The sequence below is a fragment of the Megascapheus bottae genome, chromosome 12 (genome assembly GCF_031878675.1).
Source record: "Megascapheus bottae isolate mThoBot1 chromosome 12, mThoBot2.hap1, whole genome shotgun sequence".
Classification (NCBI taxonomy): Eukaryota; Metazoa; Chordata; class Mammalia; order Rodentia; family Geomyidae; genus Megascapheus; species Megascapheus bottae.
In genome coordinates this window covers 12,944,537-12,968,584 of record NC_143520.1, presented here as the reverse complement: position 1 = coordinate 12,968,584, position 24,048 = coordinate 12,944,537, and the positions used below count along the sequence as shown (strand labels likewise).

The window sequence follows — 24,048 nt, the reverse complement described above, 5'->3', positions numbered from 1 at the left end:
GGGCCTGAGATATGGATTTCTATAAACTTGCCACAAGAAGGAAAGATGGTTACAAACAGAGAGCAGTACTGCCCCAATCTCCCAGAATTTTTGTTCAAGATTTCAGCAATCAAATATAAATGTTCTGGGCCGGGAATGTGGCTTAGTAGTAGAGTATTTGCCTAGCATGAATGAAGTCCTGGGTTCGATTCCTTAGTACACATAAACCGAAAAAGGCAAATATGGTGCTATGGCTCAAGTAGTAGGATATTAGCCTGGAGCAAAAGAAGCTCAGAGACAGTGCCAAGCCCTGAGTTCAAGCCCCAGGACTGGCAAAAATAAATGAGTTCTATTTCATAGAAATACCAAAGAGGGTCAGGTATAATGGCATCTGACAATAGTTTCATATCCTGAAGAGGCTTAAACAGATTGAACATATGAGCACATTAGTTCAGGGCAGCCTGGATTACATAACAAGATCACACCTCAAGTTCAATCAACCCATATATCAATCAATTAATAATGAAAAAAATAAATACCAAAAAACTATCTTTGTGATATTTGAAATCACAAACTGTATTAAATAAGTCTTGATTTTTACCTTTTCTGCTACAATATAACAAATTCTTTTGAAATTGATGTATGGGCGTGTCCCATATACATCCTTAACTAGGACTCTGAGAGTTAACTGATCTCCAATTAACAGTTCTTGCACTACTGAGTTTTGATCTGAGTAGATGGGAGACCCTGACAGCCTTTGAATATAGATTTTCTCCTCAAGTAGACTTCGTTAGCTCTGATCAGACATATTTTCTAATATGTGAATACAAATCAGAATCAAAATACTTAAATTCTTCTGATCTACTGGCTCCCTTGCTCTGGCCCATGATTGTTGATGGCTTGTTGAATGGGTAAGCACAAGTCCCTCAAAGTTCAGCAACAATTGCAATCTGCCTAGCCCCAGCTGAGGGCTGCAGCCTCAATTCTACTTTCAAGTGCTGCTATTACTGCAACTGATTCTTGTTCTTAGACTGCAGGCTGGTCTGGTGACTATGTTACAATGCTCTACAGTTTCCTTTCCTTGGAATAGTACCGGTGACCAGAGTTGAACCACATAACAATTGTCTATATAGCAAGGAAGGCAAATTATTAAATTCTTAAGAGGATATATGTATTTATACTTACAATTTCAAAGTTATCAAACTTAGGAATGATCTTTTAAATTGGGTATAAGAATTGTTCCAATGAACTTGCTAAATAGGAAATGAAAGTTTCTGAGAATCAAATGTTTACAGGATACCAAAACACCTATATTAACGGCCACTACCATCTCATTCAGAGTACAAAGTAAGAGCTAGGTGGCAAATTCTGCCTGGAGGACCTGAAGACAAAAGGCCCTCAACATTGGATGGTGTTGGGGGTTGTGGAGGGGGGGAAGAAGCGCTCCAATAACAGTAGATTTGCAGAAGAAATATTTGGGGGCTTCTCACACCCATTTAATCACAACCTAAAGCCATTTCCTTCCCATTCACTTATAAACTCAGTTTGAGATGACATTCAAAATTAGCACATCTGGGCTATAAATATTGATGCATCTTCAAAATATGTGTCGCTGGAGTCACAGAAAGAGGGGCAATTTTATCTTACTCACTGCAAAAAATGGGGTTTTCATCACTCATATCTCCACAGTCATTGTCTCCATCACACAAGTAAATTCGAGGAACACAAATATTTGTAGTCTGACATTTTGTGTATCCAGACTGGCAAGTGCGATCGGCTAGAAAAAGACAATGAGAGAAACATTGGGAACTTATCCACAATAAGCATCCATACATATCATTACAACATCCGTGTTCTGCAGATCTACTGCAGAACTCAAACTACCACACAGGAGACACGTTCAGAAAGATCATTGAAGTGATATTTATGGCCTATAGATGCTTTAGTAAAGAGATGATAGTTTCAGCTGATCCTCAGGTGGAGAAGAGATGAAAAAAAAGAGGGTGCTTTCAAATTTCTTCATACTTTCATTTATAATTGATATTATTATTTTGAAATGAGTGAAATTCTTGTCTAGGATTTGCTTTAAAACACTAACAAGAAATCTGAGATAAGTGAAATAAGGTTGATACTGACTGATAATTGCTGAAGTTATATTATTCCACATTAGTATATGTTGGAAATTTTCTATAACTTTTTTTTCAAAAACAGACCAAGCTGGGAGTATAGCCTAGTGGTGGAATATTTGCCTAAAATGTACAAGATCCTCCTATGTTCAATCTCCAGCCCCAAGTGGAAGCAGTAGGAAGAGTAACCAAGAGAGTAACCAAGCCAAGTAAATATCATGTGTAACTCCACACAGCAAAGCAAGTAACATCTAAATTGAGAATAGCAAATGTGAACCCTCACTCTGCTCTTTTTGTTCTCTGAGATGCTAAGGTACAAATCCCAGAAAGCTTAGAAAAACCAATTGGCAAAAAAAAATCATTACTAGAAAAACTAAACCAAGAAATACTATAGTCAACAGATATCCTATAGGTTTTTGCATAGAATGTATTACTAGCAATGCATTTATTTAGTGATCTTTTTTGCCTGTAACTAAAGGTGAAGCCGTGTCTCTGTGTGTCTGTATATGTGGATACACATGCACATACCTGTCTCAGGGCCTAGGTATATTCCCCGAGATTTTTTGCTCAAGGCAAGCATGCTACAACTTGAGCCATAGCTTCCACTTCCAGCTTTTTTGGTGTTTAATTGGATATAAGAGTTTCATGGGCCTTCCTGCCAGACTGGCTTCAAACCATAATCCTCAGATCTCAGTCTCCTGAGTAGCTATTATTACACGCATGAGACATTGATGCCTAACTAAAGGTTGTAAATTCTTAAAAATCAAAAAAAAAATTATAAGGTGAATTTCTAACCTAGCAGATATGTCAATCAGGAGCAAAGTATTGGAGTCAAAATAGTCAGTGATACCATGGATCCATCCATTTAAATGAATAATTCAAATAGTAAGTAGAGTTGTTTCTAAAATCATTTACTAGATTATATCAAATGACTTTATTCATGCTTTAGATGAATACTTAGGGGTTTTTTTAATTCCATTAAAATTCTATTTCTGTTGGTCTTAAAACTTCATGTCCAAAAGAACAATAAGTACTTAGAATAAACTTACGGCAATTTTTCTCATCTGAAGTGTTATTATCCCTACAGTTGTTTATTCCGTTGCAGACTTGCTCTAGAGGTATGCACCGCCCATTACTGCAAGAAAATTCAGTGGTGCTGTTGCAGGGCTGGAACACGCATCCAGCCTCGTCACTGTGGTCACCGCAGTCATTGTAGTAATCGCAGCGATAACGGTAGGGAACACATCGCCCATTGCCACAGGTGAAGGCTGTCGGCAGGCAGGTGTGAAAGGCTAAGAGGAGACAAAACACAAGATGAAGAGAAACCCCTTAATCTGAGCAGCACCTCCTTTCTACATCTGTGGACTTTGAGTTTACATTCCAAGTCAGAAAAATGGCTACAACACAAAGCAAGAGGACATCTTAAATTAAGCAAAAAATATCCTCTTCGCCTCTTTCAAACAAAGACATGTTTTAAGCAGAAAGCAAAATCACTTCATTTCTCTATAATCTCAATTTAAAAGTATTTCATTTTTAAATGCATACAAATACCATTTCTCTGGGGAAAACAAAAATTCCTAGTCTTACCCAGGTGCCTATAGCTCATACATGTAATCTTAGCTACTTGGGAAAATGAGATCTGTGGGACCAGTGTTCAAAGTCAGCCTCAGCAAGAAAGTCAAGATTATTATCTCCAATTAACCACTAAATATCTGGAAATGAGCTGTGCCTCAAATAGTAGAGTGGCATCTATGAGCAAAGAGAGGTAAAAGACAGTGCTCAGGCCCTGATTCCAAGCCCCAGAATGGTGGGGGGAGGGAGGTAATGAAAATTAATAAAATAACAGCAATCACCTAGTGATGCCCTTGGCCTTGGTGTCAAGCTAGTAAGTCCTACTTAGCATGCACCACATCCTTTCCTAAGAGTTTTTAATATATCCTCTCACTGCCTACAAGAACCCTAGAAACCACTAATTTAGCTGGCTGGTAAATTTCCCTGGGCTACACAGATTGTAAATGTCATAGTCAGGATTTAAATCCAAAACTATTACTTGTAACCCACTCAAGAAATGATTTAACAAATGTCGTCTGGCTTTGAGAGTCAATATATTTCAACGCTAATAGGATTCTCATGCACAAATTTCAGATCAACTGATTCTGCATCAAAAACACTTGGAATAACAATGCACATAGCTTCTAACAAAAGTACTATATCCTGCTGGGTGCCTATAGGCCCACACTTGTAATCCTAGCTACTCAGGAGGCTGAGATGTGAGGATGGTGGTTTGAAGCCAGCCAGAGCAGAAAGTCTGTGAGTTTCTTATCCCTAATTTATTACCAAAAAAAAAAAAAAAAAAAGCCCTCAGAAGTGGAGCCTTGGATCAAGTGAGAAAGTATCATCCTTAAGCAAAAAGAAGCAGCTCCCAGGCTGTGAGTTTAAGTAGGAGGACTGGTGTGTGTGTGCACACACACTTGCCCTCCCTCACACACACACACAGACACAAAAAGTATTGAATCCAACCCACCACAGACACTTTCCAGCTCATCACTGCCATCGCTACAGTCGTGGTCATTGTCACACTTCCACTCCTGTGCGATGCACTCCCCATTGAGGCAGGTGAACTGAGATGCAGCGCATCGAGAGCCTCTGTCCACAATGCAGTGTTTGTTGTCATTGGCCAAATACCAGTTACCAACGTGTGGACACTGGCACTCAACTCCGTTGGGACCTGGGGCAAGAACAAAACAAAAATTAGTGAAGCAACCAATTCATAGAGTTGTTGGTAGAATAGCATTGCAACAGCTTCATGTTAAATGCTCCACACAACAAATATGGAAACACTGTGCCTCCACCTTTTCACTGTGTCTGAGTCCTTCCATCAAGAACAGCTACCAATTATAAATAAATGTGCTGACAAAGTCTAACCATCAAACAAGTACCTCCTATCTGAAATAGTAATGATTCTTCTCAGCAGAATTTATAAAGAATGATATCAGAAAACGCATATTCCTATGAGTTTGTGCTGTGTGAAACACATCATACGGTTGGACTCCAGTAGCTCATACCTGTAATCCCAGCTACTCAGGAAGCTGAGATCTGAGAATATTGGCTTGAAGCCAACCTGAGCAGGAAAGTCCAGAGACTTAACCAGCAAAATTCCACACTAGAGATATGGCTGGCTCAAGTAATAGAATGCCAGCACTGAAGGAAAAACAAACAAACAAACAAACAAACAAAAAAAGCAAGAACACAAAGCCAGCCAGGCACCCTTGGCTCCCATCTGTAATCCTAGCTACTCAGGAGGCTGAGATCCAAGGATTCCAGTTCAAAGCCAAACCGGGCAAGGAAGTCTGTGAGACTCTTATCTCCAATTAACAACCAGAAAACCAGAAGTGGCGCTGTGGCTCAGCATAATAGAGTAGTAGCCTTTAGCTGAAGAGCTCAGGGACAGCATCCAGGCCCAGAGTTCAAGCCCCAAGACTGACCAAAATTAAAAAAAAAAAAAAAGAACTCAAAGTCCTGAGTTCAAGCTCCAGAAACAATGGGGAAAAATTATGCAATAGATAATATCTCATCCAAACAGTTACAAGAAATATTTTAAATTATAAATAATACCTTATAGGCAGAACAATAAAATCCTTTCTTTGGACATAAGCACACTAGGGGTAATCCTCCTCAAGCCATGGACTTGTACAATAAAGCTCTTGCATTATTTTCTCCTCCTATCAAGTTTGCAGTTAAAATGCCTTCATTTCATCTTTTTCCATATATTTTTATTGTAATTAATGGAAGGGTTACATTATATTCACCAAATAGAAGGTGGATTACTTCACAAACATTGATACCCTTTCTCATGTCTTGGTCCCCATTTCCCTCCCCCCACTCCCGCCCCCTTCATTTCATTTTCTACTGAGTCACCAGTGGCTCATGCCTAAAAGATCTCAGGAGGCTGAGATCTGAGAATATGGTTCAGAGCCAGAATCATGTTCTTAGTCTCAGGCAGACAAAACCTAGACACTCTTATCTCAAATAAATGAGGAAATATAAGCCTGAAAAAAGTTGTGGCTCAAGTGGTAGAGAACCCACTATATGCAGAAAAGACAAAAAGAGCACAAGCCTTTATTGCAAGCCTCATTCCAGCACATGCAAAAAAAAGGGGGAGAGGGGTTCCATGTAGAATGGAAAAAGAAATCTGCTAACAACTAACTACTCTGAAATCAAGGACAACTGTATGTTTCTCTTCTTGCTAGAGATGATTGTTCCTCTAGACTCCCATATTAGATGCTCTTACTACTATTGCTGCAGCAATCGCTACTTATTATGGTTGTTAGTATACATGTTCTCATCTCCATGGGCAATGCCTTACCTGGTACACAGATGTGACTGCAGCCCCCGTTGAACTTATCACAAGGATTGCTACAATGCTGTTGCTGATCTTTCCTAGCTACACTAACATCTCGAGGCTGACTAGGAAAACTTGTGGTCATTGGCATCACATCCGCCCCATCGTATTTGTTAGCTCGATAAAGTCTTTTTATGAAAATGTCAGTCCAGTAAACGTACTGGCCATAGAGAGTCAGACCAAAAGGATGAAAGTTAGTGCCCACAATGATTTCTCGGTTCGTGCCGGTGAGAGTGCTGCGCTCGATCTTCTGCCTGAAATGAAGTAAAACAGAAAGCATTGCTGAAATCCAGAAAGAAAAATGATGGTTATGCCCAAGCTTCCTCTTACACCAGGCCCTGAAATGGCTTTTTAGGCGAGGCATATGGCAGCTAAAAATGTTTCTTTTGGTAATGGGAGTTTATTTGTATATCGAACAATTGCCTAAATCTATTATTATTATCTCGATTAATATATACTGTAATAAATTGGGGCCAGGAGTGTGGCCTAGTGATTGAGTGCCTGCCTAGCTTGCACGAAGCCCCAGGTTCAATTCCTTGGTACCACATACACAGAAAAATCCAGAAGTAGAGCTGTGGTTCAAGTGGTGGAGCACTAGTCTTGAGCTGATGAGCTCAGGAACAGCACCCAGGCTCTGAGTTCAAGACCCACAACCAAAAACTTTTTAAAAGACAGCATTATTAAAGTATTCATGAAATGGGATAACACACACACACAACTGATTCTCCATAAGGTATCAATTATCTGTCCTTCCCACAACCTTTATAATAGAATCTGATATTTATTACTTTGAAGTATTTACTAGAATGAGTCAAAATCAGATACAAAACATCACTACTATGTTTCAAGTATGGGATAGAAATCCAGAGAGGGGGCTGGGAGTTTGGTCTAGTGGTAGAGTACCTGCCTAGCACACACAAAGCCCTGGTTTTGATTCCTTGGTACCACATACATAGAAAAAGCTGAAAATGATGCTGTGACTCAAGTGGTGGAGCACCTGCCTTGAGAAAGCTTCAGGACAGTGCCTGGGTCCTAAGTGAAAGAAAGAAAGAAAGAAAGAAAGAAAGAAAGAAAGAAAGAAAGAAAGAAAGAAAGGAAGGAGAAAGAAGAGAAATCCAGAAAAATGAATCTAGACATTAGGTGCTTTTCATCACAAGACCAAAATCATGAGGAAATCAACAGTTAAGCTTCCTCCAGCTACAGTGAACAAAATTATTTCTCTCCTTCAATCATTCCACTAGAATAAATAGAGTGCCGGGGCCGGGAGTTTGGCCTAGTGGTTAAAGTGCTTGCCTAGCATGCATGAAGACCCGGGTTCGATTCCTCGGCACCACATACATACAAAAAAAAAAAAGCCGGAAGTGGTGCTGAGGCTCAAGTGGTACAGCTCTAGCCTTGAGAAAAGTCCAAGGACAGTGCTCAGGCCCTGAGCTCAAGCCCAGGACTGGTAAAAAAAAAAATAGAATAAATAGAATGAGAGATGACTGGGAGTTCCTTGTAAACAGAACATATGAAATTTAGGGTTGGCAAAAATTTACAGTGGAAGTATTATAAACTTTACTGAGAAGGATAGCAGAGAAAAGGAAACTAAGAGATGACATTGACCACGCTGCATTGTGCTTATAAACTAATATGTTGATGTTTTTGTAAAGAAAACAGATCCATATGAGTGGAAGCGATCTTCACACATAAATGGCCACTCATATGGAAAAACCCCATGTTTAAAAAAAACAAATAAAATACAGAAAGAAAATTATCACTTAAAAGCCATTCATATGTTATGGGAGTTACCTAGAGCCTGTTGATTATGAAGTAACCACATCAGAAATTAGAGTTGAAATTATAGATACATTTTGTGATACAGCTTCAGATGTCTTTTAGTTCATTATTATTCAATCTCATGATACAGATAAATTTTCACAAATAGGTTCACCAAGCTCGAATATAATCTAGTTCCTAAAACTGAGATTCTATGTTGAGGCAATGTCTTTCTCATGTTAAGGAACCTTTCTATGTTGGTACCAGAAGGAAAATCTCTTCTCAATACACACATAAGTCATCAAAGACACATACAGACTAGCATCTGCCCAGTAGAGAAGGTCAGTCTCAAAATCCAGAAGGAGCCCATGAGGCCACACCAGGCTGGTATTCACAATGGGAACCCGGAAGCTTCCTGCAAGTGTAGATCTCTCGATTTTGGCAGTGGTACCCCAGGAAGTCCAGTACATGTACCTAAGTCATCCAAAAGAAAGCACAATGTATTTACAAGGATACTCATACTCCTTTCCACCTTTGCACTTTAAAAGTGTGAATACTCTTCATGTTCAAACTGCCATTAAGGTACTCACAAAGACAACTTGCTCAAAAGGGACTCCCTAAGACATAACACTGATTTCCTAGCATACTAGTATCCTTCCTTCTAAAGGGTGTTATGTACTGACTTCTCCTTTGTAGGGAATAATCACTTTCACGATTGTAAATGTAGCCATAGTGTTATAAGCCCATAGAATATTTCCTGGCCCCACTTCCTCCTCAAATGAGCAGACAGAAAACCCAAGAGAGAAGACCACAGCATACCCTCGGCAAGGATCTAACACAATGTCTCTTGGCCTTGTAGAACGAGCTATCACAGTACGCTGAGATCCATCTTCAGCCATGGAATTAATGGTATGGTTGAGTAAGTCACTGTAATAAATTCTTTTGTTGATCCAGTCGAAGGCAATACCATTAACAATCCCTACATCTGGACACAGACCAGCAGACACACACAAACACAACAAAGATGTTACAGTCTCAATATGCTCTATGAACACTGAGCCATGCACGTGTCTTGACCCTCTTGTAACCATTTCCAAAGTAAACTCCACCTGCAGTGCACCTACCTGAAACAATGACAGTTGGAGAATGGATGTCAGAATATAAGCTGACATAGGAAATCTGGCCAGTTCCAGAGGCTAAAATTTGTGTGAAGTAGATTCTATTATTGATGCTGTCATAGTCCAGAGCTATGACAGTTCTTCCCACATCTATGGGTTGGAAAGGTGGGCTGTGGTCTTCAGGATCAAAGTGTAAGCTTCTCAAGGAATTACCCAAAGCAAAGATAAGGAAATTTTCAGTTGAAATGACACAGGACTTGCCATCCTGTCCTAAGGTTCCAAAAGCACAGCTGCATTTTGGGGTCGGTAATTCAGGTAAAGCAAAGCAGAAATGGGAGCATCCACCATTATTTTCCAAGCAAGGGTTGTGATTGACCTCTGCTTGTGTTCGGGGCTGGACACGTGTATCGAAGACAGCCACATCTCTGAGCCAGTAGATATTGTCTCTAATCACTGTTGGGGGCTCTTGGTTCCCTGGTTCCTTACTGGCTTGGAAGACTTTTTGCAAATTCCGATCTACCCATATGATAGAATTTTCAAAAACGGTGATGCCATAAGGAGTGGGGTAACGACTGCCATAACGAATCACTTCAGAGTGCCCTCCGCTGAGATGGATCCTGGCAATTATATCTAAGGAATCATCAACCCAATAAATATAGCCATTGCTATGGTCCACTGCCAGACCCCGTGGTGTCACGATGCCTTCAGACACAAGTACAGTTCGATTGGTACAGTCAAGGAAAGCACGTTCGATCTTTGGGTGCTGTCCGTAGTCAGCCCAGAAGAGGTATCTGTTCTTAGGGTCTACAACAATATGCCGAGGCATGTCCACCGTGGCTTTAAGGAGAATGCGGCGGTAGGTGGTATTTATCCGGAGAACTTCAATCATTGTTTCAGATACAAAGGCATTGGTGAAATAAAGATTTCCTGTTTTAAAAAAAGAAATAATAATCAGAGAGGGTGGTGGTGAATGGCAAAGGAAGAGAAAAAAAGGAAGGAAATTCCATATAAAAATCAGTTTGGATCAAGATACGTTATTTTTTCCAAGATAATAAATGAGTATCTCAGCATAAGCTTCAAAATATAGATAGATATACATTCTTTGGAACTAAAAGGAGTGCTGCTTTAAATTGGGGGGGTGGGGGGGAAGAGTGCATTTTCAGGTTCTAAAGCAGATCAGAATTCATAGAAAACATTAAGGTCACTTTCTACTAAAAGGTAAATTTTCTAGAATGTTCTTCCACTTCCCCCTGGAGTTCTGAATGCTTACCACCCTCTTCAAAGACTATTCATTATCATGCTATAACTTCTACTCAAACATGGTAAAGGAAACCCAGAGGAAGAGCCATCAGTGTCTTGAGTTGTTACCAATATTAGCAAAGCTAGCAATGTCCATTTCCTCTTTTTAGAGTACAAATGCTACAGTAAAGCAACAATCATGTGAAGAGAATATAACAAATAGAGAGTAATCTCAAAATATTGGTTCCACATAATAGAAAGCCTGTCCTTATATATTTTTATTTGGAAGTACTGGGTTTAAACCTAGAGCCACATACTTTGTAGGAAGGTGCTCCACCATATTTCCAACTCCTCTGACTTCTTTTTCTTTTGAGATACATTCTCAAATTTATGCCTGGACCATAATACTCTTATTTACATTAACTTTCTAAGAGATTGATTACTAAGCTCAATAACACAAAATGATACTCACTTTGATCAGAACTAGATTATATTTCCAAAAAGTTCTACATATGTTTCCCTGAGGATCATTAAAAATGAATGGTAGCCAGGTGCCAGTGGCTCACACCTGTAATCCCAGCTACTTAAGAGGCTAAGATCTGAGGATCATAGTTCAAAACCAGCCCAGGAAATAAAGTCCGTGAGACTCTTATCTTCAGTAAAATATTCAGAAGAAACTAGATGTGGCACTGTGACTCAAAGGGTAAATGCTAGCCTTGAGCACAGAGTAGCTCAGGGAGAAGCCCTAGGATTGGCAAAAAAAAAAAGGTAATCAAATTTAAATGCATTAATTGATATTATTAATATCACACGGGGTCAGGTGAGTCAATATAACTACTAACAGAAGACCACCTTATGAACAAAAGGACTTTTACTTATCAACAAGAAAAAGTAAGAATTTACAAGTAAATTTACTTGGCTTTGAAATAAATGAATGATATTATGCTTTATAAAATATATAAAATGTATATATAATGTACATATGCATGACATAACATGACATAATTTATGTATGTATGTGGGGATCTATGCAGATATACATTTGTATGTATGCGTATGTGCCAACACTAGGGCTTAAAATCAGAGACTTTCACCATCATGTAGCTTTTTGTGCACAACTGATGCTGTACCTTAAATGACACCTAAACCTCTGGCTTTTTGCTTGTGAATTGAAGATCACAGGCACTAGGATTTGTCTGCCCCTGCTGGCTTCGCACAGTCATTCTCTTACTTCAGCCTCCTTAGCAGCTCTAAGTATCTAGGAGAGTTGTGAGCTACTGGCACCAAGTTTATGATATATTTTAATATGCTATTTATATTTTATTTTTTTAATATTTTTTATTGTAATTAATAAAAGGGTTACATGATATTTGCCATATAGAAGGTACATTAATTCACATACATTGATACCCTTTCACATGTCTTGGTACCCTTTGCCCTTCCCCCAACCGCCCCCCCTCCCTGCTATTTATATTTTAATATGCTATCTCTTTAAAAATTAAAGAATCTTTCATTCCAAATATCAGGTATGAATCCAGGTGTGGAAAAAATGTGATTGTGCATAACTTAGAATTTCTAGACACTTGGCTTCCAGTTTTTATTATGCTAATAACAAAAATAATTCATCTGTAATGAATTTGTCAACCAAAACATCTTATCGTTTCTTCAATAAACACAGACCTTAGTCTGGTTATACAATTCAATTCATCTTAAGTATAGATATGTTAATGTTTGTCTACAAAAAATAGAACTATGAAACATGTGTTTTGGCTAAACTCTCCCACAGAAAACATGACAACAGAGATGAAAATACAGTGGGGTTTTCAATAAAATCAGCATATTGCTTACTTACCAGCTACCCAGTCTACTGCAATACCCCGAACTCCACTTCTTCCTATCCCATGGGTAACAACGTTTGTAAAAGAAGACCCATCTGGTTTGATCCTACGGATTGCATTATATGAGGATACAGAGCTATTAAAATCACACCAGTAAATAAAGCCAGCAGCCACATCAACATCCACATGTAGTGCATTTCGTCCTAAAATTTAAAGAAAATATCGTTAAAAACTATGCTCTTTAAATGTCCACACTGTTTACCAGTTGCAATAAACATATCCACAATCCAGATCTTGGTTGCTAAATACTATTCTCCACAATTCCACTAAGAAATGGCTGCCTATGGGTTTGGGCAAGGAAGACATGAGGTAAGTCTGAAATATCTCATTGCACCATGAAGCAAGGAAGTACTCAGCTACTAATGGAATGATGAGAGATGGAAAACAAAAACTTACTTAGAGATCTACTTAAGAAGCTCTCTCTAGCCTAATTTGACCATTTGCGGCATCAAAGGAACAAGTATGGTCACTACTTTTTTTAATCTAAGTGAGTCCAAAATGATAAAAATTCTTTTTAAAGTGGGGGAAAAACATGAGAAGGGATATCAATGTTCAAGAAGTAATATACCCACTACCTGACAAATGTAACTGTGACCCCCTCAATATGCTACCCTGACAATAAAATATAATTTTAAAATAAACTAGATGGAATAGGGGAGAACTTCCCTTTACAAACAAATGTTATCTAATAAATGTGACAAGTGACAGAATAAAAAGATCACCTATGAAATGTACAAATGATGCCTGGGAGCAAGATAGTCACATGGTCAAAGTGGAATTTCATAGATTTCATAAACATTTTAAAAGGAGATATATACTGTGAAAGGCAGGGATTTAGGGGGACCACTGAAACCAAATGATCAAACTCAAACATCACTAAGGTCAGTAGTCCCTGTCAAGTACACAGAACCACCTATGAAGTATTCTTCTTTGTTTCTTCACTGCTGAAGCTATACTACCACCTCCAATCTCTTCATCCTTCTTCTTTCCCTTCCACCTTCTTCTCTTCTACTTCTACATATTCCTGAACAAACATTTCTTCTTGCAGTGTGTACCCTTACAAAACATAGTTCATCTAGGAGACAAGTTATCAATTGAGGCATTCATAGGGTGCCAGCATGATGTGTACAAAGATATGCTTAGGAGTGACTACTTCCATTTACCTACTATATACTAATAAGTGTGGACTCATTCATTTCTAAACTGAATTTCCACCAACAGAAATAACAGGCACAGTTTGGTACTATTTCTTGCAAATCCATATTACATTCTTCTAACTTGCTTTAGCCCCTGGCTCTCCTAAACTATAAACATTTGCAGGCCCTGGAAACTGGTTAGGAATGTGGATTCTCCAGAATACTAAATGAGAAGAATCTGGAGATAGAGCCCAGCTCTGTGTTTAACAGTCCTCTAAGTCATTCTTGTTGTACACTAACATTTTAAAATCACTCTAGTGTGAGCCAATTTATTTAAAGGGAAAAACAAGCATAGTTATGTGCTAGAGCCAAACATGAAGAAATAAATGCTTGGAGCCAGTTAAAGTCAAATGCTACTTATTCCTGAGTTGGCATACCTTGGCCAGCCACTGGCACCATGGCTTCTGAATGATCCGACAATTCCAAGCTAAAGCCTCTGATTGCATACAGCATTGAAACAACAATGAAAGAGTTATATGGAGAGCAGGTCCGATGATCAGGATTGAGCTTAAATCCAGTGGCACAGGCGCAGGAGAATAATCCTCCTGGTACAGGCAGGCAAATGTGCTGACAAGCGTTCATGTTGTTGCTACAACCATTTGAGGACTGGTCAATGCCTAAATGAAACCAAAATCAGTTTGTGACTTGACTATACTTACATGCCACTTCAACTCAAATATTTGAAATTGGGTCACAATAATGCCTTATTAAGTTGATAACAAATATATAATAGTTGAGTTAAACCACAAAGTAATAGAGAGGAGAGCTTATACATAACGAGACTATATCAAATATTGCATGGTAATTTAAAAATGAAGTATCAATTGCTTTTCTTCTATAAAGCATGCAAATAATTTAGAGAGGTCAGTCAATGTACAGACCTGTTTTGTTTTTTTTTTAAACCTCTTTACCTCTGCACTGGCACTTCTATTCATTTAATTACATGATCAAAAATAGTATGGATATTTGTTGTAAGCACTTAAAAAGCCTTTTATACATGAATAAAATAATACCAAGTGGTGTGTCTAGGTTATAAAATTGGAAATGAATTTTTTGATAATCCTTGGTAATTTATAAACCATAAAAGGTCAAAACTAAGGACCAGGAGTTTAGCCTAGTGGTAGAGTGCTTGCCTAGCATGCATGAAGACCCAGGTTCGATTCCTTGGTACCACATAAATAGAAGAAAAAAAAAGCTGGAAGTGGTGCTGAGGCTCAAGTGGTAGAGCTCTAGCCTCGAGAAAGTCCAAGGACAGTGTTCAGGCCCTGAGCTCAAGCCCAGAGCTGGCAAAAAAAGGGGGGGGGGTCAAAACTATATCAATAATTCTCCAGCTAGTTGCAATAGCTTGTGCCTGTAATCTTAGATACTTAGGAGATAGAATGTGGGAGAAACACAGTTCCAAAAAAGCCAAGACAAAGGGTTAATCCGAAATGCAAAGTGAGTGCTGTGTCATCCCCATCAAATGAGAAAAGTAAATTGCAGAATCACAGTCCAGTCTGGTCATGTATTAACAAGACCCAATAGGAAAAAAGAAAGAATCCATATGAGAAAAAGAAAGCCAAGCAGGCTGGGTGGTGTGGTCCAACTGGTAGGGTGTTTGCAGGCAAGCACAAGGACTGATGCCACAAAATAATTAAATTAAACCTTATAAAACCTTCCTTACCCCCCCCACACACACACCTCTACAATGACTAGAAGAGTAACTCAAACTAAGTCATTTCTACAAAAGCATGCTTCCATAGGCAGCATGTAAGTGTATAGCTTTTAAGATTAAAACTTTATCTTTGGGTGGGCAGTTTGGCCTAGTGGTAGAGTGCTTGCCTAGCATGCACGAAGACCCAGGTTCGATTCCTCAGTACCACATACATAGAAAAAGTCAGGAATGGTGCTGTCGCTAAAGTGGCAGAGTGCTAGCCTTGAGGAAAAACCCAAGTACAGTGCAAGCCCCAGGACTGGTATAAAAAAAAACTTTCTTCCTAAAGTTTTCCTAAAATTTATGCATCATACATTCCTATTCTTGTTACTGGACACTGGACACAAAAAAAAAAACAGAACACATGCTCTTATGAGATTATTATTCTAACAAGGAACACAAACAATAAAACAGAGGTTTCAGAGTGCTATGAAGAATGTAAAACCCTGTAATTCTAGCTATTAAGGAGGCTGAGATCTCAGGATCAAAGTTCAAACCCAGCCCAGGCAGGAAATCTATTAGACTTTTATCTCCAATTAACCAAAAAGAGCTAGAATTGGAGCTGTAGCTCAAGTGGTAGTGTGCTAGCCTTGAGCAAAGAAAGCTTGGGGATAGGGACAGCAAACAGGGTTTGAGGTTAAGCCCCAGAACTGGAAAAAAGTTAAAGTGCTACATAGCCAACAGACAAGATAAAATAATGGCATTCGCAGGGAATTGGATGAATCTAGAGTGAATCATGTTGAGTGAGACAAGTCAAGACCAAAGGAACAAAAGGCGCATGGTATCCTTAATATGTGGCTATTAAATCCAAACAATACGAGAGCAAGGACTCAATATTTGTGTACCCAATGTTATGGACATAATATTGGAAATATAAACACAACTAAATAGACATAAAAATCTATGACTTTATAGACACAATGTTTTATTACATAGATTAATATGTATCTGTGACATACAAACCTTCATCCTAATTTTAATTATGTTCTAAAATCTAAGTGCCAGTGATTGTATATAGAGATTCCCTTCTTGAATACTTGTTTGTTAAATACATCACTTGAAATATGATGTAAAAATCAATGTTAATAAATTCTTTAATAAAAAATGTTAAAGTGACAGGAAAATAAATTTCTATGAAGTCCAACTGGGCTTTCAGTGGTCCTTGATGTTTACGATGGTTGTGTGTGTGTGTGTGTGTGTGTGTGTGTGTGTGTATTTTGAACTCAGTGCCTCTTAATCTTCTTTGGCTTTTCTATTCAAGGCAGGTACTCTACCACTTGAGCCACAATATCACTTCTGGCCTTTTACTGTTTAATTGGAGTCTGTCAGAATTGCTTGCCTGGGTTGGATTCAAACCATGATACTCAGATCTCAACTTGATAGCTACGATTACAGACATGAGCCTCCATCACTCATTAATAGTCTGTCTCTGTCTCTGTCTCTCCCTCCCTCCCTCCCTCCCTCCCTCCCTCCCTCCCTCCCTCCCTCCCTCCCTCTCCCTCCCTCCCTCCCTCCCTCCCTCCCTCCCTCCCTCCCTCCCTCCCTCTCTCTCTCTCTCTCTCTCTCTCTCTCTCTCTCTCTCTCTCTCTCTCTCTCTCTCTTTCCTTGATGCTTGCTTGTCTGGGGTGCTCAGGCACAGTTCCTAAGCTTTTTTTCTCAAGACCAGCACTCTATCACTTGAGCCACAGCTCCACTTCCAGGTTTTTGGTGATTAGTTGAAGATAAGAATCTTACAGAATTTTCCTGCCCAGGCTAACTTGCAACCACGACCCTCAAATCTCAGCAACCTGAGAGCTAGGATTATAGACATAAGCCACTAGTAACCGTCATTACCATTTTTTAATGTTCTGAGTAATTTATATGTACATGCATATACATATAGGGAGGGAGGGGCTGTACTTGTGTACAGATGCGTGACTGTGAGTCACCCATCGCTGAAGGTGTTTCCAGGACAGATACTTACTGCGTCTGTGATAAACTCGAAGGCCCCTCAGCTGTGGAACATTGTCTCTCAAGACTACTTTGCTCGCTCCAGAGGCCTTGTCCACTCTCTCAATAACCTCATACTGCTCATCAGTATAATAAAGAAAAGAGCCAAAGACAGCAAGCCCCCACGGATGGGCGAGCTCGTGCACCAGGATCATGCGCTCCGTCCCATCCACGTTTCCCCGTTCAATCTGAAGGATCAGAATTCTCATTAGTTTCAATGATTAATGCGAGGAGATATTAAAAACAGCACTCCTACTAATCGTATTTCACATTGTTTTGACACATTATCCTTTCTAGAGTTTTTTCATACCCACTGTCAGATTGGATCAACAGAGGTAATCTGAGCAAGAAGTCAGGCAAATTGCCCTATAGATACTGATAATGAAACTGACAGCATGGCAAAGAGAAAAAGACTAAAACTATAGCCCCTGCATGGGCTATTTGGCTCAAAGGTGTATAGAAATGTCCAAGTGTGATCATCACACAGGAGTTGATGGGCTCTGGCTTTAATATCTTCAGCCAAAATCTCATAATATGAATAAGACGCATGACCCCAGGATCACAAGCCAGCAAGAATGGACGGAACCAGCACTGAAGCTGTTACGTAAGAACAGGTAACCAATGCTAGTAAAAATAACTTTGACACACTGAAAAAGAACTCATAAAAATGAAATTCCTAGGGGAAGATAGCAAGCATTCTCCTCCTCTGAGCAAAACAAATATACACATAGCTGGTTTTCCAAAAGCTCAAGTGCTTTCTTTGTACCAAATCTAAGATCCGTGCTGGTTAGAGGGAGATATGAAATCTGGCTTGCTGCCTCAGTGGACAAGGGAATGCAGCAATTCCAAGAAAAGATGAAGTTTTCAAAACTGACAGAAGTGGCAGAAGGCTTGAACATAGGGAATGTGAGCTGTGGATCGCTCATAACTAGAGCAGATTAGCCAAGCAAACTCAGAGTGGCGGGAGCTGCCCTCCAGCCCAAGGCCCTTCAGCTGAGCAATGACAAAACTTGATTTTGTGTATCCAACATGAAAACAGGGTTCAGAAATGGGAGCCAGGAATTGTGGAGATGGCTGGAAAAGACCTAAGGGAAGAGGCTAAGGATGACTGTCAGGACCTTGTGATAACTACATAAGGAAAAAGAAAGAGAACTGTGAGGACACTTGCCTGGGGGAAAGGATGGAGAGTTGTACCACTAGCAAGAGCAGGAGTGGAATAGTAGGGGAGAGAGCTGGTAAGTCCTGCCTGGCAGATAGCAACTTATATGTGGAAACCACATCTTGTGACAAGAGTTTCACGTGACAAGAGCATCCAAACCTGCAAAGTGCCTTCATGCACATCACTACTTCTAATTCTTAAAGCTTTCTGTAATTCTAAATCTATATTGGAAGAAAAGTTAGAACACATAATGAACCAAAGCTAACCTGCTACACGGGACTTGAAATCACTATATAAAAAGCAAGGAAGAGTAAGGTGTGTATTAACTCTAACACACAAAACAATGTTCTGTGTCCCTCACACCAGCTCAGGGGCATAAGCAGGAAAGGTCAAACATGATTTCAATGAAACTTTATCATTCCAGCAAAATATGATGAACTACCCATTTAAAATAGTTTAAACTAGCAGTAAAGGAAATTCCACATGTCGATCAGTCATCGTGGGATACTAAAGAAGAATATGCCACCATGAAAGGATGCTGAGCTTAGATGCTTGCTCAGTCTATCTTCTGTCTCTGTCTGTTTGTTCTATGCAGACTGCAGAATCTTGAGTCATTTCAAATGGGAAGAAAAAACACCTAAGATCATAAAACATGATATAAACGTCTCTGAAAGTACAATTAAAGAATGACAACTTGAGATATTCTATCATAAAGAAAAGCAGAGTTTGAGAGGGGAAAACTAAACATCATCCGGCAGGAACTGCATATGCACATGTTCAGCTACAGAGAATGGGATTTCAAATTGAGGGTGTGATTTGCTCAGTGGAGATTAGTTATTGGAAGAAAAAGCAATACAGCACAAGCAGAGTTGTCAAATAAGGTTACTCCAGAACTTTTTCTAGACAAGTTAGAACACTCAGAACCAGGACTAAAGCTCAGTAGTAAAGACCAAAGGATGCCATACCACTCCTCTGCTGGTGACTGCCCAATAAAGCTTCTGCTCCTTGATGTCAAGAGTGACAACCTCCAAGTGTTCAAGATTCCCAGTGAAAAGAGTCTTCAGTGATGTGCCATCCATGTTAGCACTTGCAATCTTGGCAGGGACCCCACTGTCTGTTCCTTGGTCTGACCAGTACAGTTTTCTGAAAAAGTCATGGGAGAAACAACAACAACATTTAACAGACAGAAGTTGGAATGTTGTCTAGAACTTAATTATTACATTAGAAATGTATATTGTCTTCAAGATACAGTCTAATAGAGGGGTCTGAAGCATCAATACCTGTCGTATATAGTAGTACATCAATGTTGGTATGCTTCCTACTCATTTTGGGGTACAGGGCATTTAAAATGGGAGACTAACTTCTTCCATTGGTGGCTAAAGCTTTAGTTTGTTCAGACAAGTGGGAGGCTTATGACAAAGGAAAAACTTCCACAAACCACTAATCTTTCAAAGAATTGCGTGCTACCCAGGACACTCATTTACCCAAAATCAGAGTGAAAAGTTCCCATACCTCCCTGCTCACTTTTTTATTCTCCAAACTACCATCCAATGCAAGACCAGCTAGTATTTTCTGACCTAATCTGATTTCTATGATGAAAATGATTTTTTTTAATTTAAGGCAGAAAATAAGCAAACTCACAAGTATTATATTCGTAGGATTGCCACTTAGCATGATATTATTAGGAAATATTTTTTAAAAATTGGTCTACTTCATAATGATCTCAATGAAAAATACTCAATTGCCACATACATATTAATTACAACTGAGCATTACTAAGCCCATGATATATGAAAATTCATTAATGTTTGTGAAATACCACTGATGAAATAACTTTTAGACTTGACTCCAAGTTTTAATTCCTCTTTACATCATTTACTACTACTGTAGCCTCAATAGACAGCATGTCTACTCTCCTTTCTCATAAGTCCTTTAATTCAAATATCTTAGCCTGGGCACAGTGGCTCATGCCTATAATCCTAGCTACTCAGGAAGCTGAGATTTGAGGATCAAGGTTCAAAACCAGCCATGCACAAAAGGACCTGAGACTCTTATCTCCAACTAACCTCTATAAAACCAGGAAGTGGGGCTTGGCTCAAAGGTAGGATGGTAGCCTTGAGCTGAAGAGCTTAGGGATGAGGCCCAGGCCCAGGGGTAGGGTGGTAGTCTTGAGCTGAGGAGCTCAGGGACAGCTTCTAGGCCCAGAGCTCAAGCCTGTGACATACACACACACACACACACACACACACACACACACACACGCACGCACAAATCTTCACTTATACTCTTCCAACATTCAATCAATGCATTATCCCAATGACCTTATCTTTAGCACTACACATCTCTGCTTTTAAGTTCACATACTGAATTTCTCTGCTTTGACTAAATTCCTTCACCTATCTATGCTTCAATTTTCTTTTCCCTACTGAGCTTGTTCTCTGACCTTAAACCTTGTCTGAATTTCCAAAACCTTTAGGCTCTCTCCACCGGACCTCATATGCAACCACTTCAGTTATATTTTTTGTTTATTCTCTTGAGCCCCACATTGTACCTAACTTGATCCTTTCTAACTCTGACTTGCTGAAATGTTTTTCTTCTCCTCCCTCCATTCTAGGATAAGAGGTAGGTCAAGGGGGTAACATGCAAGCAGTCTCCTCTCCTTCAAGGTCCGATGCAGACGTTACCTAAAAGCTTTCCCTGTTCATTCCAAGTCAGAATATATTATCCAGTGTTACAATTTTGTTTTTCAAAGTTCCTGAAACTCTTGCTTATATGGAGTTGAAGTTTGGTATTAACTTGAAGAATATGGAACAAAATACAAATTACATCCCTCACATTAAATAGAACTTGGGCTATACCAAGATCTGTACTTTGCAAATGATAACACAGGGAAAAAGAAATTATCCAAAGTTTGAAATATTGTCAGACTGGGCACTAACAATGCTATGAGCATGATGCCACCATGACTGAGTACTCACCCACTAACAATGCTGTGAGCATGATGCCACCATGACTGAGTACTCACCCACTAACAATGCTGTGAGCATGATGCCACCATGACTGAGTACTCACCCACGTGCAGGATCAACTGTTATGCCAACTGCATAGCCAACTCCAAGACTTGTGCCATCATTGGTTATCAGTGTTTTCTGGTATCTTACGTCACCCCGGAGGGTCAACACCTAAAGCACATAATCATTTATTAGAATTCACTTTCTTTCAGGGAAGCAAAGACAGCTGAGGTGAAGGAGAAAAAAACAACTAACACTTAAGTAGGAATGAGCATTTCATGACATAACAGATAACCTAGAAATATATTTCAGATTTATGAGGAATCCACTCCATGAGAAATGGGAGCTAAAAGGGGAAAATCACCTATTTTCCACTCACCTAAAATTTCTAAAGAATTTAGGTAGATAACAGAATAAACACACAGAACCACTGCCTGGATATCCAGAAATATGCCTCCAGACAGAGCTTAAAGAAAACCCCTAGTAGGGCACAGTGGCTCACGCCTGTAATCCTAGCTACTCAGGAGGCTGAGATCTGAGGATTGTGGTTCAAAGCCAGTCCAGGCGCTAAAGAACATGAGATTCATATCTCTAATTAACCACTAGAAAACTGGAAGTGGCACTGTGGCTCCAGGGGTAGGAGCCTTCAGCCTTGAGCTGAAGAGCTCTGGGATAGCGCCCAGGCCCAGAGTTCAAAGCCAATGAACAACAAAAGGAAAAAAAAAAAAAACCTAGAAAACAAGCAGGATGACCACAGTCCTTCTCCAGCCCAAGTGACTGGGCCACAGAATTCAGTGATCCACCATTGCCAACACAGTTGTTCAACGCAGACCAAATTTCAAACACATAGGTTCTAACCTCTGCCTTGTCATGCCCTGAGGAGAGTTAAGTCTAATTCTGAATCCAGTCTTCACTATTAAGATGTGGCTTTAGTGATACTATCTACATAGCATTCACAGGCCTAAGAGATGAAATACAAGGAAATCACTTAGCACTGCACCAGCCCAAATATGTCTCATAGATGCCCCATACTTTCACTGGATCATTTAATGGATACTTGCCAAAGAAAAGGCATCAAACTAAGAATTATCACATTTTATCCTCCAAATAATGCTACAGTTGACACCATTGTTATCTCCTATTACAGACAATGAAAAGGAGACCCAGTGGCTTTCCCTAAGTTATCTATTTTTAAGTTTCAATGCTGGAATTGCAGTGTTAATAGGATAAAATAGAAGTGTGGATTACTGGACTAATATCCAGTTTTATATGGAAACAGGGATATTTTAATATGTACTTAATACCTGCCTTTTGATTTACATTATGGTTTTCTTATAAAATTGTTCTTCAGGGAAATAGGCTATTTATGTGTCTTTGTTTTTTTCATCTCTCCCTTTAAGACCTAACCACCACCCCCTCCACACACACATACACAGGCTCTTCTCTCCCTCATTCTCCTCTCTCCTATCTACATTTTTGACTTCTACCTGAAATAAGGAAAGTTTCTCTTTGCAGGTTGGCTCTTTTTGCTATAAACTCTCTCTTCCTCGAGCAAAGGATCTCTGGTTCAAATTTCCCCTCTTTGCTTGGGGATCTTTATGGAGCTCTCCCTCATACACTTTAGATTTCACCGTTCAGCTACACTTCTTTCAGTCAACTGGCACACAGCTACCCCTAGTGGAAAATAATTTCTGCAACATTTCTCTTTTGCTTTCAAGTTGGAAATAAATGGGAATTCCTCATGCTGGAATATAGATAAACTGTAAGTAGGAATCATTCCTAATTTCTTAGCCATCATTTACCTAGACGAATTTCTCCTTGGGGAGAAATGAATACAAATATTTTAAAAGGCCCATTTACTCTTGGATCATTATTCTGATAAGGCTTTATGGATATTCTAAATACATTTACAATTTGTGGGAAATAGCACTCTTGAGTCAAAGATGCCTCAGTGTTATGAACAACTTGTACTTGCGAGTCATCCTCCTTTTTTTTTTTTTACAAATAAGCAAACAGAGGCTTGGAGAAGTTAATTGTCAAAGAGTTCATGAGTGAAGGAAACCCAGAGCTGTCACTACATAAAATGCATTTTTGTATTTAGGGATCCTTATCTCTCTACCTGGGACCCCTTTCTCTAACTTCTTTTGTGGGGTTGGGGGGTTGTGGGGCTTGAACTCTGCCTGGGCATTGTCCCTGAGCTCTTCAGCTCAGGCTACTGCCCTACCCTTGAGCCAAGCCCCACTTCCCATTTTCTAGAGGTTAATTGGAGATAAGAGTCTCAGGTCTTTCTGTGCCTGGGCTGGCTTTGAACCTTGACCCTCAGATCTCAGCTTCCTGGGTAGCTAGGATTACAGGTGAGAGCCACCACACCAGCCCCTTTCCCTAACTTCTTGATTTGGCAGAAATAAAAATATTGCTCATTCTTTAAATCTCATCTCTCAAATAACTTGCCTTTCTTATTCCCCAAAGAAGGAGAAATC

At 39.5% G+C, this 24,048-nt stretch overlaps 1 protein-coding gene across 1 annotated transcript in view; it reads right to left on the bottom strand.

Annotated features, from left to right (window-relative positions):
* The window catches only part of Lrp2 (LDL receptor related protein 2), a 176,277-nt gene that overhangs the window by 46,818 nt on the left and 105,411 nt on the right, over window positions 1-24,048 (bottom strand). The window contains exons 34-45 of the mRNA XM_090342693.1: window positions 21,630-21,739; window positions 19,523-19,700; window positions 17,373-17,586; window positions 14,094-14,333; window positions 12,475-12,663; window positions 9,390-10,310; window positions 9,085-9,250; window positions 8,581-8,739; window positions 6,472-6,761; window positions 4,630-4,833; window positions 3,155-3,397; window positions 1,631-1,756 (exon numbers count right to left, since the gene is read on the bottom strand). Coding sequence (XP_090198819.1) covers window positions 1,631-1,756; window positions 3,155-3,397; window positions 4,630-4,833; window positions 6,472-6,761; window positions 8,581-8,739; window positions 9,085-9,250; window positions 9,390-10,310; window positions 12,475-12,663; window positions 14,094-14,333; window positions 17,373-17,586; window positions 19,523-19,700; window positions 21,630-21,739 — 3,040 coding nt within the window. The remainder of the gene's footprint in view (window positions 1-1,630; window positions 1,757-3,154; window positions 3,398-4,629; window positions 4,834-6,471; window positions 6,762-8,580; window positions 8,740-9,084; window positions 9,251-9,389; window positions 10,311-12,474; window positions 12,664-14,093; window positions 14,334-17,372; window positions 17,587-19,522; window positions 19,701-21,629; window positions 21,740-24,048) is intronic.